The following is a 14,518-nucleotide window of genomic DNA, read 5'->3' as shown; positions in this document are numbered from 1 at the left end:
TCCACTTCTGCCTCCCTCTGGTGGCAGATCTCACAGAAAACACCCCCGGTCCATGAGGCGTTCGTTATTAATGACTTGTTTTTGAAACTAGGATTGCTTTGAGTCAAATTGAGCTGTTGCTGGATGGAGCCAGACACGGTACGGGCTTAACCCCTCCTCACATTCCCGAGGGTCTGAGTGAGGCAAATAGCCCTAAGAAGGGTGGATGTGCATATATAAATATATATATGTATTTTTTTTCCATTTTATTAAGAGTGAAGGTTGGGAGGATCAGCCTCCAGTAATAACTCAAGGGCTTAGTCTAGGGCTAAAAAGCAGGAGCTGGGTCTGATTGCAGCGGGCTGGGAGTACATGCTGACCACATCAGGATAAGCAGCCCTCTTCATGCGGGTGGAGAGAAAGCCTTCAGCAAAATATATTTGTGCACAGTGCTGTGAGAGGTACAAATGCCGTAGCTTATAGTGGTAAGGACAGAGATGATGGCTTGGTCCGAATGACAGCCAGGATTGCTCCGTGGGTGCAGGGCATCGTGCGCTCCCAGTGGCACTGCCATGGTTCAGAACCTTCAGCTCAGAAAGGAGACACTGGAGGAGCTGTGCCTGAGGCACCAGGGTATATGGTCTGATGAAGAAGGGGTTCAAGTCCACTGCCCTGACTGCAGAGAGCTTCAGGTTTGGGCTTTGCTTCTGTGCTAGCAAGCGTCTGCTGCTCTGCAGGGCAAGGACTCACTGACTAGGGTGAGCAAAGCCTGCCGAAGAAGAGGATGGTTTGTGATTTGTTGTGTCTGATGAAGAAAAGAAAAGGGTGGTCAGCTTTGAAAGTCATTGTCGGCATTCTTGATCTCATCATCAAGACACCTGTGGCAGCTGCTGCCTCGGTACCTTCTTCATTGACCTCCACAAAAGCTTTGTGAATAACTTGTGAGATGAAAAGGTCCTTCTTCACTGACATCCCTGTGAAATCAGCCTGACTTGGGTCAAAAGCATTTCGTATCCCCATGCTGCTCAGAGCAGATTTAAGATCATAATTCTCTTCCAGCTTCAACTTGGGCAGGTACAGATCCACTTCAGCTTTCATCATATTGGCTGATTTGGTCCATTCAGCCAATTTCTCATACGTCAGCTCTCTTTCCACCTGCAATGAGTTGAGGAAGAAAACATTTGGAATGCGAAGAGCAGAGACAAGACATGCACAGACCAGTGTCTTAATGCTCATCAAGAACATGTAAAACAACACCCAACTACCAGCAGTGACTACAGATGGAACGTGCATCATATTGAGAGGGCATGATCCCACAAAGTGCTGAGTTACTTATACTCCTATTTATTTTCTTTAAGGTGGCTAGGTGTAGGCCTGAAGCCTCAGAGTAGTTTATCATTTTTTTCCTCTGGTGTGAAGAACATTGCTCTTTTTGCAATCTGTTACTTACAACAATAATAACAGGTGCTTGATGTGTGTGCATGTGGATAAATTTTCTCTGAGTAGTGATAAATAAATGGGATGCATGGGAACTGAGGTACAAATAAAAATATTTCCCCTGCTCTGTTTAGAATCTGAAACTGATGCTGGCATAGTCATGAGTTTCTACTGACACCTTCTGGGTCAGGGTAGTCAGTACGTAGGTTGAGAAACCTCATCACAAACTATCAGCTGGAAATCCAGACTGAAAATTACATACAAATGAATTAATACAGCCCTCAGGCGAAGATAACTCTAGGGCATGGTGATTCAGAGGTGGTCCTTGTTTTCCCTATGCTATACTGGCGATAGGAAAGATGATACAAAATAGTCTAAGACAGTGGTGTGGACATAGGTTTTAGATGTATGATGTTTGCAATGTTATCACATGTCCTGAATCCTAAGCTGAAAATCATGATGTTACGGTTTCTGAAACTAAGTATGAGAACATCAGAGCTATTCTACTGAGATTTTGAAGCTTGTTCTTCCTCACTTTTTAAATCTGTTTTATAGTGTATGTGATGCAACAGTAGGTCAGCCTTACCAGCTCCAGGCCAGTAGTGTTATCGCTGATGTCATCAGGTAGGAGGAGGAACATGCTGAGTTCATTTTCCACATATGGCAGCTCAATGATTCTGATTTTCATGGTGGTTTCATGAAGTATGAAAAATTTATCTTTCAGAAACATCATCTGTACTGGTTTAGTCTTGGTCTGGAAAAAAATCAGACATAAAAATTACCTTATACATTAAAAGGATGATAAAATTTACTTGCTTCATTGAGCTGAAGATAAGTACAAGATTCAGCAGCATCTGAAACCCAGGACCTTTTTCTTTAGACAGTATCACATACACCCCCTTTTCAACATCTTTGAGATCTTTGTAAAAAATTAACATAAACACACCAGCTAAATACCTACTAGCTGAATCCCATGTAATGTATTTCTAAATTTAAAATAAAGGAGTTAGTTTTGATAATCAAGTGACTCTTTGCAGGCCTTGCTATTTACCCTGTGGATTAAACCCTCTCTGGCACCAATGTATTTGTTTTGCATGATAATGGGGAAGCTGCAGGAATGGCTTCTGTGAGGAGAAGATGCCTCTGTCAAGGCAGTGCCAGTTTCAGCTGGCTCCAAGACAGACCTGCTACTGTCCAAATATGAGCCAGTCGTGACATTGGTAGTGCCTCTGTGATTACATATTTAAGAAAGGATAAAAACTGATGCACAAAAGCAGCTGGGAGAGCTGTGAGATGATGTGGGAGAAACTGCCCTGAAGACACCTAGGTCAGCAAGGAAGGAGGGGAAGAAGGCACTCCAGGCCCTGGAACTGAGATTCCCCTGCAGCCCATGGTGAAGACAATGGTGGTGCAAATATCCACCCTGTAACCCATGGAGAACCTGTGCTGGAGCAGGCTCCTGGCAGGACCTGTGATGCTGTGGAGAGCAGCCCTCTCAGGAGCATCACCTGTGACCCTCAGTAGACTCACACTGGAACAGTTCTTGAAAAACTGCAGACCATGTTTTGAAAGATCTCAATACTTCTGAGGGTCCAGCCTTGCAGAGAAATGGCTTAATAAATAGCAAGACGGCGTCTCTGGATGTGCTTTGTAAAATAAAAGGTTTTAATAACAACAAAAATCATAAACATTATAAAACAAAGAAATACAGGCTGAACATGGTGTAGAACACACTCTTACACTGGCTAAGGCATTCCAAAAAAGCTTCAAGCACCTCTGTGCTGTCCCTTTAGTACTTGATTGTATAGGTGGGCTACTTTAGCACCTTGCTTAATGAACTTGGCAACAGGCTTTGAGATGCACTTCCAAAGTCCAATCAGTGCTTCTGTTTTGGCTCTGAGCCAATTATCGTGAGCAAAGCAGGGAAAGTTCTAGCTAAAGTTCCTAATACGTCAAAAGATAAACTGAAACCTCTTTTCTTATACAGAACTGCCCACTCGGATGTGGAGGGTGCTTTCCTACAACTATGGAAGGACCCACACTGGATGTGAAGGACTCTATCCCATGGAGAGGACCCCACACTTGAGCAGAGGAAAAGTGTGAGGACGAGGAGGAGGGAGCTGTAGAGACAACATTTGATGAGCTGACTACATTAGCCCATTCCAGTACCCTGCACTGCTTTGGAGCGCAGGTGAGTCACGAATGAAGTTGAGCCTGGGAGGAAGGGAGGGCGGGGAGGCACTTTATGTTTGGTTTACTTCCACTAACTTACTCTGAGAATTGAAGTTGAGCCTGTTCTTCCTATGATGGCGCTCCTATGATTGGTAAATGCTCCCCCTATTCTTTCCCTGACCCATAACCTTTTCATCCAGTTTTTCTCCCCCTATCCTGTTGAGAAGAGGCAGTGACGGGGAGCCTTGGTGGGCCCCTGGTGGCTGGCCAAGGTCACCCACCACATCGACTGCTGTGATGGATCCTAAAACTGCACATATAGTGTAGTAGATTCTAGGTACACAGTCACATCAGTTGCTTCACACTGTCTGGCAATGTCTGGCAGTACAAAAGATATTTGCACCCCTAATCTATGTCAAACAAAGTGTTTGTTTCCACTGACAAATAGTTTTGCTTGCTTTTGACACAGTCCAAAAATATGCGTGCAGTCAGCTACTGGGAATTGTCAGTGCATGATCATTTAAATACTATTAGCTCAATGAATAGATCATCTGAATAGATAACCCTCACACTCTCAGCTAAAATGACAAACCCCGTGAAAATTCCCTCTGGGGTTTGACAACACCCTGGGTGCGTGTGGGAAGAACAGCTGGATGAGATCCCAGGGTCCCAAGAGCAGAAGTGAGCTCTAGGTGTGTAAACATTCTTCTCAAAAGCAACTTGACCCATCTGAAAATGGTGCTTAGAGAAATTTCTTCTTGTCCTTAACTTACTTTTCTCGACCTGCTGAGTTTCCTTTTTTTTTTTTAATTCACTTTAACTGTACCCAAGTATTTTGATACTGAGTTATAAATTAAAAATCCAGTTTTCATGGATATGCATAAATAAGACAATGCCGAGTTATTTTCACATTTGGTATTGTCCCTGAGATTATATCACTTTCTCAGCTATAAGCAGTGTTGCAGTGGCTTAGGAAATACAGGTGAAGTATTTTCTCCTCAGTAATAGACATATTGACATAGGACAACAGGCATATCAACAAGGAATTTACCTTGCTTATTCTGAAGGGCATCTCAGAAGTATTTTTCTCCAGAAATTTCTTTTCCCATTTTCCTTTGAAATAAATGGCATTTACTAAGACCAACACAGTGCGAGAATGGAGAGATCCTGCAGGCAGCAGACTCTGTATTTTCCCTTCAAGATCAGACAAAGAGACTGTTATTCCAGTGTAACTGCATAACTTGCCAATTTTAATTGTTCCTTGTCTGTGCCTACCTCTCTTTCAAAAATGTTTGCATTTGGGAGGGTTTTCTACTGTACATTTTTATGTTGTACATATGGTAAAAATGACCTTTGAAGTATCTCTGTATCCTTTGTCCAGAGAAGTTGTGGATGCCCAGTCCCTGGAAGTGTTCCAGGCCAGGTTGGATGGGACTTTGAGCAACCTGGTCTAGTGGAAGGTATCCTTGTCCATGGCAGGGGCGTTGGAAGGAGACGATCCTTAAGGTCCCTATCAACCTAAACCATTCTGCGAATTCTCTGGGGTTTTAAAAATTATATTTATTGGAGTTTTGGTAGTAAATGGCATTGGAAAGTGGGTAAAGTGTAACAGCTTGAATGTTCTATGGAGTTGCTTGCAAGCAGCTGAAGAATGCAAAGTAAACTCCTCACTAGTCATTGTGTAGAGCCACACAGTATCTACCTGTGCATCCCTTCAAAGAGCAATGATTCAGAGGAGGCTACAGCATGAAGGATTGAGGGATGGACCTTGTAAGGAGCAGCAGTTAGGTTGGAGAGAGACATTCTTCAGACTACTTAGCTGTGATTTTGGTCATCACCTCCCTGCCCTGAGTTTCTACCTTTTATGGATCCTTGGCTGCAAGAGCAATAAATGTGGAAATACAAAATATCTGAAAGTTAGACAAGAAAAAAGCCATCAGAGTGATACTTACTCTCAGTTTTATTTTCTACCCATGAATTGATCTGTGCTCTGACTTGTTCTGCAGCTCTCTTAAAGTTTACAGCTTGTGGCTTTGCATTGTAATATCTTGTAATGAGTTGTAAGAATTTCTGAAAGATAGGATTAAAGGATGTGTGCTTATTTAGTTAAACTTGAATCATAAAAATGTTGGTAATAATCAGGTTAACAGATTATACAGGTTTATGTGCAGCAGCCTTTATAACAAAATCTGATACATTCTATTCTAAATACTAAGTAAGGGCTGATCAAACTTCAGTCTCAGGGAAACTGCAGATTTAGTGTTAGAAATCCAAGGTGGAAATTTTAAATTTTGAAATATCCATGAAACCTTTGCATTTTTTTAATTTCTCAAAATGGTATTTTTATATCATTTAAGTATTTTTTTCCTGTTTTATGGAGTAGTGTTCAGTGCAAGATGGAAGAATAGTCTCACAGAAAGTTGAACAAAGGCTTTTAGTTTGCTTCAGAGGTGAGAAACCTGCCAAAAATATGTGACGACAATAAAAAGAATGTTCTAGTAGAATAAAGTCATGACAGAAAAGCAGAATTAACATTTGCATTGCTGTCTCCTGTGAAATCATTCATGGAGATTCCCAGCAGGAATTTCCCTTGATTCTCTGTAGAGCAAATGTACATGAGATTATGGAGAAGATGAGCAATACACATTCAGAAGGACAAATTGCTGATTACTCAGGAAACCAAACAAACTCAGAAATCAAAGAACAGTAAATCTCATTTGAAACCCTCTTCCAAGGGCCAGGAAGATGATTAATACAACATCAGTTTTAAAAAGATTTCAGAGATACAGGTAATTACAAACTCATGAGTTGGTGTGGGGCAAATTAATAGAACGGGCGTAGTGGGTGTATGGGTTAACGTGACTTATTGGGGGAGTGTCAACAACATTTTGTAATATGAAATCCAAAACCACAAATCTTTTGGAGTTTTCTGAAGGTGTTAGGAAGCATATGGGTAAAAGGGCTGTGCCAATACAGTCTTTTTGGGTTACTGAAACACATTTATTAGGACATGTCACCAAAGGCTGAGCATCTATGGAACTATAGAGATAGGTCTCATTTGTTTAAAAGACTGGAAACCAAGAGTAGGAGGGAAAAACATTCACAATAAAGGGTTATTTCTGCTGGAGTATGTATATGTATACATACCAGGGATAGGTATACTGGCATCTGTGCTACAGTATTTTTTCTATAAAACCAAAACCTGGATGTTTACATTAAAATATATATATATTAACATATTTATAGGTGATCCCGTAAAGCATAAGCTATAGGAAATGATTGTTATGGTTTAGGAATGAGGTATTGAAGCTGTAATGGATAGGTGCATGAAAAAACCCTGCCTAATCATGGCCAAAAATGCAAATAAAAAATTAAGAACTATGAAGAAAAGAGTAGGCAACAAAAGAGAAATTTTTATAATGGCACATTATAATACTGTAGTGTGTCCACTGTCTGAGTTCACAATGCAGTTGTGGCCTCCCCAGTCTCAGAAATGCTACAGTATAAAAGATACAGACACAGGGGATGAGGGTGACCAGACCTGATGAGAAATGTCCTTCAGAAGAGAAATGAACCAGCAGCAATGCCAACAGGCAGCAAGCTCAAAAAGCACAGCAGCTTCCTGCAGTGTATAGCTTAGTTGTGGAAATCCTAGTGCTGAGGGCTGAAGTGGGTTCAAAAGACAAATGTGCAAAGTCCTGAAACAACAGCTCATCAAGGTCTCTTAAGCAGACATGTCCTCTGGTTCAAGAAGTCCCTGAGCTGCAGATCAGTTGGTGGCCACAGCAGATTCTGGAGAAGAAATACTACACAGCTTTCTCATGCACTTGCCAAACTGTTGCGCACTGCTGAAAACCAATGGACCTCTTGCCTGTCCAAGACAAGCCCTCTATGGCTGTCCTCGTGTTCTCACTCAGACCCCAGTGCTATCATTTGGATTTTTTTTATCATCTCTATCGATAATCACTCTTAATGTCAACATATTCCCAAGTAAAGATGTTCAACTCACAGGCAATAATGGGTAGGTCTTTTCCTCGTACAGTCGGTTGGCACTCTTCAGCAAGTAAGTGTTTCTGCGTTTGTTTATGTCAGACAGGAGCTTTTTGAAGCCAGAGTGGATGTTCTCTGCTCCCTCATGCTCAGGATCCTTGGAAAAAGACACCAATTAATATGGAAAATTTTTTCTCTTGTACCTATTATGTTTCTTTAAATTATTCATGTTGTTTTAATTAAAAAAGAGTTTCAGAGAATGAAACTCTTCTTTGAGTATGTTGCATGTTTGCAGCACTGTTTATAACTGGATAAATGGATTTCTACTTGTAGGGCAATTATTTATTGCTGCAGTGCTTTGTAGGCTTTTGGGGGCATCATCTGATGGTGCACCAAGGAAGCTGAGTCTCTTAACTTTTGTCATTTTCAGGCCCGATTTTCAGTTTCACAAGGATCCATCAATGCAGCCTGGCAGCTTTTGAGAAGCTGTTCTACCCTCACAGAAACTAATGTCAGGGCACAGCCTTGTCAACTATTCAAATTTTCCCTCTTTCACATGGGTGTTTCCTGTTAGTGTGTTAGTGTTTGGATTTTGGAGAGAGCTTGTTCTGGATGTCAGTGTTGATGGTTTTGGAGAGGATGATGTTGCTTGCCAGCTGTTGCCAGCTGTTGCCTTGTAAATGGAGGAATGAGCTGCTCCCTGCCAGCTGCTCCCCACCAGCTGCCTGGATGCAGTGTCCTCCCCCACGTCATGTGCTGTGCCCTGCACATGAGACACCGAGAGTCCCTGCCACTGACTCAGGGTGACTTGCAGTCATTCCTTGCTATGATCTTTTCTCACTCGTGATGAGACTTGGGCTGCCAGGAAGGACACCTAGGAAAGAATTTGGTAGCCAGAGGACACAGGGATAGCAGAGGCTGAATTTTTCAATGGGATGGCAACAGAACAAAGAGGCGATAGGGGAAAATACCTGAAGGAAAAGATTAGACAGACTTTGCTACAGTTTATTAAGTCAGTGAGTTGGGTGCAGTGATTCATCTTGAAGAACCATCTCACACCATCAAGGGAGATGCCCTTCTTGCCCTTTTTATTTCCAGTTAGTCAAATTTAATTTCTTTCTGCCAATTTTTAGTTTCTATGCTGAAAAAAAAACATAGCTTGTTTGAGTTTAATACTTTTCGGTGATTAGGGAGTTCATTTTCTGAAAAATATCTGGGCTGTTTCTCCTGCTGGCAAGTTTCTGGAGAGCTGATGAGCAAGGGTGAGTCAACACACATTACCTTAAAGGGGAAATTTGTCTCCCTGATGTGTCTGTGCATACAAAAGGAGAAAGGGACTTTTTTGGGTAGGGCTAGAGTCAGTTGTGAAAGCAGATTATCACTACAGAAAAAAAAAAATCCCTTTCTCATCATCGAAAGGGAATTGACCTAAGCATATTAGGACCAATGAGTTTTTGATATTTCCACAGCTGGGCTAAAAACAAGTGAGACAGTATTATGGCCAGTCTAAATGCTGTTAGTGTCTCAGTTCTGCTTTTGAAAGACTGCATTCATAAGTTTTACAGTCATATTACCTGCTTGTTCACTTTTTCTACATATAGTTCTTACTGAACCAAGACAGTAGATAATAGACTGAAAACAAGCAGATGTTAAAAGCCTAAAGCAGTAGTTGCATTGCACTATCCCATTCTCAGAGATTTTTATCTCAGAGTCTTTTGTTGTAATAAATACCATCTTTCTTTTCTTTGGTCTTGCTGCAGAAGACCTTGTCTCAGATGAACCTTCTTCTCTTGCAGTCTGGTTAAAATGAAGAACCTGTGATGATGATGATAAATGTTCATAAAAACAACTTGTTTGTTTGAGATTAATATGCCCAAGGGTTGTAAGTACCTTAGTTTTCTACCCTAATTCACCAGCCATGCCCAATGTTAGTCTGTTGAAGTTGTTGAGAACAAGGCCCTACTCCTGATTAAATATCTGTAACTCTATCATTACTATATTGATTTTAGTCACATGGACTGCTTTAATGATAGATCAGTGTTGGGACTGGAACAGGCTCCCCAGGGAGGTGGCCACAGCACCAAACCTGAAGGAGTTCAAGAAGTGTTTGGACAACACTCACAGGCACACAGTGTGACTCTTGTGGTGTCCTGCAGGGCCTGGAGCTGGATTCAATGACCCTCATGGGTGCCTTACAACTCAGTATATTCTATGACTCTGATATTTTCAATACTCACATATCTCCATTATTCGTGGAAGATTTACCATTTCTATGGACTAACTATCACAAACAAAGATTTGTGCCTCTCCTGTGCAGCCAAACACAGGGGAGCTTGCTACCTTCTGTGTGCAGTATGAGAGAGCAGAAATTCTGCTGCCAGAACCAGTTGAGGTCTAGAAGTAGTAATATTATCTGTGTCTCCTTTTTCTAGCATATCCTAGCTCTATATTCATTTTTTTAAATAAGGATGTCCTCATTACTATTTGAACTCTCTGTTAGATTAATAATTCTGTTCAGAGGGTAGTTAAAATAGAACATAGAGTTCCAAGCAAGACCAACAGTAGCTTCTAATGTCAATAACTTGTCCTTGGTAGATCACTTGCTCTGTGAACTCTAAGTGTAAGCTAAATGTAGGGTTGGTGGAGAGCAAAGATCTTGGAGATGAAGTGGAAGTGGCCCGCCACAGTGTTGGCACAGAAAAAAGCTCCACTCCTACTGTCAGCATTACAGATCACTGTCCTCCCATGTTGTTCCATGCTGCTCTCCATAGGTAGAATAACTGTTCAATTTATGTAGGAGCCCCCTGTAAGGTGGTACATGGCTAATTTCAGAGCTTACCTCAGCCATCTGGGTTGCAGTGTCACCTTTTGCACCCAGGTGGACCATGGCAAGAGCTGTTGCAATACTCCAAGGAGAAAAGAAAATGTTTTGGCCTTTGGAAGTTTCATTCAGCTTTTTGTAAAGATCCAAAGCGAAGCTGTTGGTTGACACTGAGAGAGATTCCATTGGTACACCTGAGACAAATGAGCATCAGAGAGAGCTGATGAGTGCCTCCACTTCTTTTTAAAATACAAAGCTACTAGTGGGAGATTGCCTGCACCTCTCAAATACAATCTGAAGGTATTCCTGGGTAAAATACTGACAGAAACCAAGTACAGTCAGCTAGTACGTTTCTTTCTAAGACCTGCATTAATTTTTCTTCCCTTGTCACTTTCAGTGTCCTTGACAGATTTATTTTTCATCAGTTGAGTACAATTTTAGCTAGAAATGTTTTCAGAATTTAAACTTGTTTCAAAAACTTATTTGCTCTTTCCCTAATTTTCATAGAGTTATTCTTTGATTCTGAAAGAGTGAAACAGAGTAATTTCTCACCATGCTGCTTTGGGCTTTTTTCTATTTGTTTAAACTTCCTGTGCTATTATTTTCTGCTGAAAAAAGCTGAATTCAGGTGATTCACTGCATATATCCTGAAGGCTACTGGAGAGAAGATACAGATTATTACATGTTCTTGGTGTAGGTAAACCCATATTTGGAAGCTGCAGCTGAATTTGCTAATTTCTGTTTTTCAAGAAAATTCTTTTAGCTTACATACAACCCAAATAGTTCCTCTTTTAACTAACAACAATTTTTCTCTGGTTTCCTGCTGGTTTATCCTGCATATTTTTCATCCATGTTCTGCTTCTTTTCCAAAGCATGTTTTTACAGGACAAAACCAAAGAAAACAAATAACCACAACCCCAGGACTGAACTGATTTTTCATACATGGATCCAGAACAAACCTGTGCATCCTGTTGGCACTTTTTGGTCCATGTAATACTTTGATATATATTAGGACAAATTCAGAAATTTCCATCAGCATAAAGACTAATGAAACATTTGGTAAAATCAATGTAAGATGGCATCAAGTAATATTTAAGCATTAGAACAACAGCAACTGTACATTTAAACCCATCTTCACCCACAATTTGTCTGGTTAAATCAGAACTGCAGCCCTCAAAGCAGGCTGCTCCCATGAAGTGTCAGAGATGCCTGGAGCCTCTGAGGTCCTCCATCCTGTTTTTAAAGCTTCCTAGAGCTCTGCAACAGCCTTGAAACATTCCCAGAAGTGCTTCAGAGGTGAATGCTGTGCAGCCTAGCTCATACCTGAGCATTTTTAGGTCCTTCACATCACATCACTTCTGCTGTTCCTGGAGATGTTGATAATCCCTGGTGATTAAGGCACCTTTCCTATAGGTCAGGAAACTTTCTGCCTTCCCAGGCTCTGCAGGTTTTGCCCAACTCTGGTTTGCATTCTGTCTACTGGGCTTGGCACAGAGTTTTTCTGAGGGCTACACTTTGTAGTAAAAAATAAGCACTCCCTTCCCTGAATGGCTTTTGTGCCATCGTTTAACCACTCAGTTCCAAAGAATTTTAAATGAATTTTTAAGACTTTCAAATAAAAGCTAGGTATTTTGAAACAAATATCTAATTACCTGAAATCCTGAAAGAGAAAGGAGTTAAGATCTGTCTTCAGTCAGGATCTGTGGCAGTCTGTGGGGCAATGACTACTTTTGGAAATGTAGAAACATTTGCACCTCCCTTTTCTTATCTACATCCTCTTCTGGTATTAAATGTGTACATTCCCTCCTTTATTCCTAGTTCTCCTCTCTATCACCTGATCTCAGAACTTAGAGACCTCCTCAATTCAGGGTCACTGTTAGTGGGTGTATGTCCTGGAATGTGAAGGCCAGTGTTCTGGTTCCCTACAGGTGTCCTCCACAACCTTGGAGTTTGGCTCACAAAAAAGTAGCAATTGCAGAAAATAATTCAACCACACTGCATTGCCAACAGATACGGTAAAGTAACTTTACAGCTTCCTTTTCTCTATATTCTACCAACTTTAATTAATAGAAACTGATCTCAAAGCTGTGGCTAAAAGGGAATATTGAAATAGACTGTTAATCTCATTGATCCTATGGTTAAATTCGAGGGGGTGCATCTAAATACTTGTAAACCTCAGGTCACATAAAGCCCTTATTTCCTACAAGGATATTTTGCATTTTTGTTATTTTTTTAAGAAAACTGATCACAAAGGAAGTTCAGAAGGTTTTTACACAGTCACTAAAATAAGTGATGAAATAAAACTGAATGCTGGGCTCGTTTGAACTGGTGGATGCTGTTTTGAAAGACTTCTGCTCCTAGCAAAGTCAGTGAAGGTGCTTTCAATACCTACAGGCCCTGCATTGTACTGAGCTTATTATCCCTCTCTGATGGATTTAGAGAGTTTGAATCATCCACCAAAAGCTGAAAAGCTGCTTGGAAATGCTGCTTGTAATGATTTCTTTTACAGAAACTGTCATATAAGAGTAGGGAGCAGAAACAGGAGAATGTGTAAAACTGGTTATCAGCAAAGGTGTAATGTAAGATGTACATAAATGTTTTACTTTAAACTGGTGTAATTCTGATCCTAATGTGTGTAACTCAGATTAAATTGTGTTGATAAATTTCATTTGCGATTATTATCTGTCTTTTCTGCTGCATCCAACCTTAGTAAAGAATGCCCCTGCCCACCAGTATGGCACATGCAGAGTAAACAAATTGCTGCATGCTGTCAACCTATGTGGAAAAAGCATAAGTATGAAATTTGTGTTTTGAACCAGGATTATATTTTAGTGCTTCTACACATTTAAAATCTGACTGCTGCATATGCCATGCAAGGTTTCAAGAGAGACGTGCCTCACTTTCTTCATACCTTTTGGGTTTTAAGTGCAGTTTTTGTGCCTTGAATTTTCATCTTATTTTCTTGCTTCAGAAATGTAACAGGCATTGTTATATTTACTTATGAGATAAAGAAATGTTTCTGCTGTGTATCTTAATCTGCTGTTGATTGTTTTCTAGATAAATTCATAGAAAAAAAAACAAAACCCCAAGCAGTTAGTGGTACTACAAGCTACAAAGATTGGCCAAAAACACAGGAAAGTGAAGAAAGGGCTCCCAAACTGTGTAGACACTCTTTGTGGTATAAACCAGCTGCTGCAAGATCCTGTTTGGAAAGAGACATTGGAGTTACAGAAAGAAACACATTAGCCAAGGAAGTGCTCTTGGTTTTGCAGTGCCAGATGTAAACAGTGAGAAAAAATAGTGAACTGATGCAGACAGAATGGTAAAAACAAGGTTTCACTGCATCACAACACCTGGCCTATTGACTTCAAGTGGATTGACCTTTGACAAATGGTCATTAAAAGGTTTTTGATAAAAACAGTAATTTTCCTCTGGCATACTGATGAAGAAATTTGGTCTTTTTTGAAGCCATCTTTCATTCCTATCTGGCTCAGCAGGGAGTATGTATCTTCCTGCCTGACTGATTACCATAGTGCTATACCTGTACTTTGTAAATGATCCATTCTGAGGCCTTTTGGACATTTGTTGAATTCTCGTAGTTATTGCTAGTGATAAGAAGCAGAATTTAAAATCAGTGTTAGACTAAGTCAAATTATGGATTTCTACTCTGCAAAAAATCCTATTCAGCCATGTTCCCTAGGAAGAAATTGAGACCAATACTGAGATATTGAGACAATATTATTGTCTCAATAATATTGAGACACATCTGTTTCAATGTAACTAAAGACAGGACTATAAATGACACATGAAAAGAGGGGTTCTTATGCCTGTTTCGGGTGGGCAAAGAAAACCTTTAAAACATGGATGTGTTTGCATTGCAGTTAGAAAGCAGTGGGTCCTTGTCTTGAATACTAACAGTGCGCTAACACTGTAAATTTTCTTGACTTTATTAATATAACCTATGTCTACCATTTCTGCTTTTCATGAAGTCCATCTACCACAGAGGTGCCAGGCATTATTTTATGTATCTGAGATTGATACTGGAACACAAAACTCCCATCTTTCATTGTAGGATGTTACTATGCTGCTTTCTGACAAGCATGGAATCACTAAGTGACA

General features: G+C 40.5%; 1 protein-coding gene across 3 annotated transcripts; it reads right to left on the bottom strand.

The window, feature by feature from the left end:
- Positions 1-145: 145 nt before the first annotated feature.
- On the bottom strand, positions 146-10,585 carry LOC134552535 (heterochromatin-associated protein MENT-like). Of its 3 annotated transcripts, XM_063401219.1 has the most exons (7): positions 10,418-10,585; positions 9,310-9,393; positions 7,598-7,735; positions 5,541-5,658; positions 4,640-4,782; positions 2,003-2,170; positions 146-1,134 (listed from the first exon to the last, which is right to left on the bottom strand). In XM_063401219.1, exons 1-7 carry the CDS (start codon positions 10,583-10,585, stop codon positions 733-735), a joined length of 1,221 nt encoding a protein of 406 aa, XP_063257289.1. In that variant the 3' UTR covers positions 146-732. The 3 variants fall into 3 exon arrangements, with proteins under 3 accessions (XP_063257289.1, XP_063257292.1, XP_063257299.1); XM_063401222.1 differs by lacking the exon at positions 9,310-9,393 and having other exon boundaries at positions 7,598-7,720; positions 10,397-10,585; XM_063401229.1 differs by lacking the exon at positions 9,310-9,393.
- Positions 10,586-14,518: the final 3,933 nt, after the last annotated feature.

The sequence above is a fragment of the Prinia subflava genome, chromosome 1 (assembly GCF_021018805.1).
Source record: "Prinia subflava isolate CZ2003 ecotype Zambia chromosome 1, Cam_Psub_1.2, whole genome shotgun sequence".
Taxonomy (NCBI): Eukaryota; Metazoa; Chordata; class Aves; order Passeriformes; family Cisticolidae; genus Prinia; species Prinia subflava.
Note: the sequence above shows the minus strand (reverse complement) of the source record. Positions and strands in the feature narration are given on the sequence as shown.